Source organism: Seriola lalandi, unplaced genomic scaffold (assembly GCF_002814215.2).
Source record: "Seriola lalandi dorsalis isolate HSWRI2012SDOR001 ecotype SW California unplaced genomic scaffold, Sedor1 jcf7180002054919, whole genome shotgun sequence".
In the NCBI taxonomy this organism is placed as follows: Eukaryota; Metazoa; Chordata; class Actinopteri; order Carangiformes; family Carangidae; genus Seriola; species Seriola lalandi.
Genome location: NW_019525471.1, coordinates 566950 through 570009, shown reverse-complemented (window position 1 = coordinate 570009; position 3060 = coordinate 566950). Strand labels below are relative to the sequence as shown.

At 40.6% G+C, this 3060-nt stretch overlaps 1 protein-coding gene across 1 annotated transcript; it reads left to right on the top strand.

Moving 5' to 3' along the window:
* Positions 1-21: 21 nt before the first annotated feature.
* LOC111673486 (fatty acid-binding protein, intestinal-like) lies at positions 22-2817 on the top strand. The gene is made up of 4 exons (XM_023431246.2): positions 22-180; positions 557-729; positions 1112-1219; positions 1342-2817. The coding sequence occupies exons 1-4, from the start codon at positions 114-116 to the stop codon at positions 1390-1392; spliced, it is 399 nt and encodes a 132-aa protein (XP_023287014.1). The 5' UTR covers positions 22-113; the 3' UTR covers positions 1393-2817.
* Positions 2818-3060: the final 243 nt, after the last annotated feature.

Sequence of the window (3060 nt, the reverse complement as noted above, 5' to 3'; positions counted from 1 at the left end):
GGGGTGGGGTTGGGGTGGGGGGTTATATAAATGGAGGCCACTGGGCATTCACAGTCCCAAGTTCTGCTAGTGCTTCATCACCAGCTGCCCTCAGCCCAAACCAGCCTGCAGCCATGTCATTCAGTGGAACCTGGAAAGTCGACCGCAGTGAGAACTATGACAAGTTCATGGAGCAAATGGGTGAGTGTGTGTGAGTGTGTGTAGTTAATTAATCTGTCAGTCAAGTCATGGTGTTCCTCAGCTCTATTTGTCCGGCCTCATGATCTCGCTCATGAGGACGATGTATGTGAGTGTGTCATGTGTTTCCATAAAGTTTGACATTGCTGTGTGAATGCTAGCCAGTGCAGTGAGGTGTTGATAGGTCTGAGGTGACTGTGGAACAACCCATAATAATAGCAGCAGCTAAATTAAGATCTTTGGACTGTGTGTTAATACTCTGTGAACACTTCAAAATAAAAGCTTGGAAGAGAACTTGTCACTTACAAATACACTTTCAATACATGATTCTTATCTATCCATCCATCTACATTTTTATATTTTTCTTCCTATCAACAAGGTATTAATGTCATGAAGCGCAAGCTGGCGGAACATGACAACCTGAAGGTCACCATCGAGCAGACCGGGGACAAGTTTCACATCAAAGAGTCCAGCACCTTCCGCACCAAGGACATCGACTTCACCCTGGGCGTCGCTTTCGACTACAGCCTGGCTGATGGCACTGAAGTCTCAGTGAGTGTCCTGATGTGGTGCAGACTCATATTCATAATTAAAACCAGCAGCAGCCAGTCCAGGTGCTGCTCCATAATGTAAATGCAACCAGAAATAGTTTGCTTTAGGGAAAATATGGCTTATTTTTTTTTAAAGAGTGATGGATTCATCACTCATGAGGAAAGAGCAAATTCAGCCAGCTAATGCTAATGCTGAAAGCGGTGGAAAAGTTCCAGTGAGTAATTACTCTGCAGTGGTTATGTAGTAGCTGGCAGGAGAGCGAACTGAATGTGGAAAAACTCATCAAAAACAAACAAATATGGCCAATAAAACTTGGCAAATTCAGACAAATGTAGCATAACATAAGAAGAGCTTCTATCACCAACTGTATATTTTTAACTAGGGTACGTGGGAGATGGAGGGTGACATGCTAAAGGGCAAATTCACCAGGAAAGACAACAACAAGGTCCTGACCACCACGAGAGCTCTGGTGGGAGGAGAGCTCGTACAGGTCAGTAGGTCCCCGTACGGCTCATCGATTTTAACCCGGTTCCAATGCAATATGTTAATTGCTGCAGTCTGCTTTCAATAAATGTCTCCATAAAGTAACACACCTCTGTCTCTTCCTCACAGAGTTACAACTACGAGGGAGTGGATGCTAAGAGGATTTTCAAGAAGCAGTAACCTGGAGTCTGAAGTTCATATTTTATTTTTATATAGATGACATGATATAGATCTGTGTGTGTGTGGTTTTTTTTTTCTAAAAATAAGTCATGGCAAAGTCAAGTTTATTCTCATGGGATTCTACTAAATATACCTCAAAAGTTTGGCAATTTTCAGAGTTTCACTGCTACAATATAATTGAAACAAATGTGTTGAGACCCAAAGTGTGGACCCTAACTCAGCAACAGCAAACAGATCCAGCTAAAGAAGTTTTCATCTTCATTCAAAATGAAGGCCAAACCAACACCTGCACACTACCCTCATTAAATACCTGAGAACTAACAGCTATCTGAATAAATCAGGGGATTAATTTGAACAGAAAAACTCAGCGAGCATGAAAATGAAAGGGCAGAATAGTTAGAGTATAACAGTCGTTGCCATCCACTCCAAGTGCCTTTAAATAATCCAAAAAAGAAAAAAAGAAAAAAACAGCATCCAAGGAATGGCCAAACGCTAATTAAAGGTTGACCCAAATTTCAAAAACATATTTCCTGACTTGCCTCTGGTGGTAACTAGCCATGTAAATAGTTTTGGATTTATTTGTCCAGATGTTGAGATTTTCTCTAAGATTTCTATTTCCATCCTGCACTGGAGGAGAAGAAGTATTTCATCTGTTTTTCCCACAGCATTGAAAAATGTCATTTCACTGAGTTCAACCGTTGCATGTCTTTCCAGAAACAATGTCCCCGTTGCTCTGGCTAGCCCACAGAGCGTGTGTTTGTGGATTATCCAATGTAACGGGTGCATTGTTTCTAGAAATATTTGGGGCTGTTTAATTATTTAAATGTCATTTTTCACTGTTGTGAGTGATGCCAATGGAAATTCTTCCACCTCCATTGTACGGGGGGGGGGGCAAAAATATCAGAAATGAATGACTCAAAATGTGGGCAAAAATAGAGTAGGATATCTGCATGATTAGATACAACTAGAGGTAAGTGAGACACTATGTTTTCTGTAATTCGGGTGAACTGGCCCTTTAAATGATGTGCCACAGCTTACTTTAACTTGAAAGCATTTGTTCTTCACCTTTGTGATGGGAAACAGCCTAAAGCAGCACAATAACAACCACATACAATATTATATGTATAATATGTTTTTTTTTGTGTCTTTAACCAGCTGGGAAACAAGTCAATTTGCACTAACGGTTCTTATATACAGGGTTATACTGTCTGTAACATAAAGTCATTTTCATGTGTCATGTGAATCTAATATTGGTGTCATTTTCACATATCTGAGCAAGAGGAGAATTTGAGCATTGTATTTAATGTGAGTGAAGATTGACAAATTAATTATGGTTTCAAAGGCCAGTTATATCGAGAGTTATCAAGTCATCATGATCAAGTGCACAGATCACATCTCAGTAATTAAATTTAATGTGCATCATAATTTTGTAATTGCTGTCTTGATAAAGAGAAAGATTCTGAGGAAACATCAAACCTCCGCAGCATCGCAGACTTAAAGTCTCTCTGACATAGTGAGTCTCTCTCTGGTCCGATCACATGATGACAGCCGGGGTCTTGTGCTGTCATGTGCTGGCCTTTAGGTGGTACACTCAGCAGTAGGTCTGAACAGCTAGGCAGAAAAACCCATTAGGGAAATGAGGGTTTCTCACATGATGGGGTTGTAGAG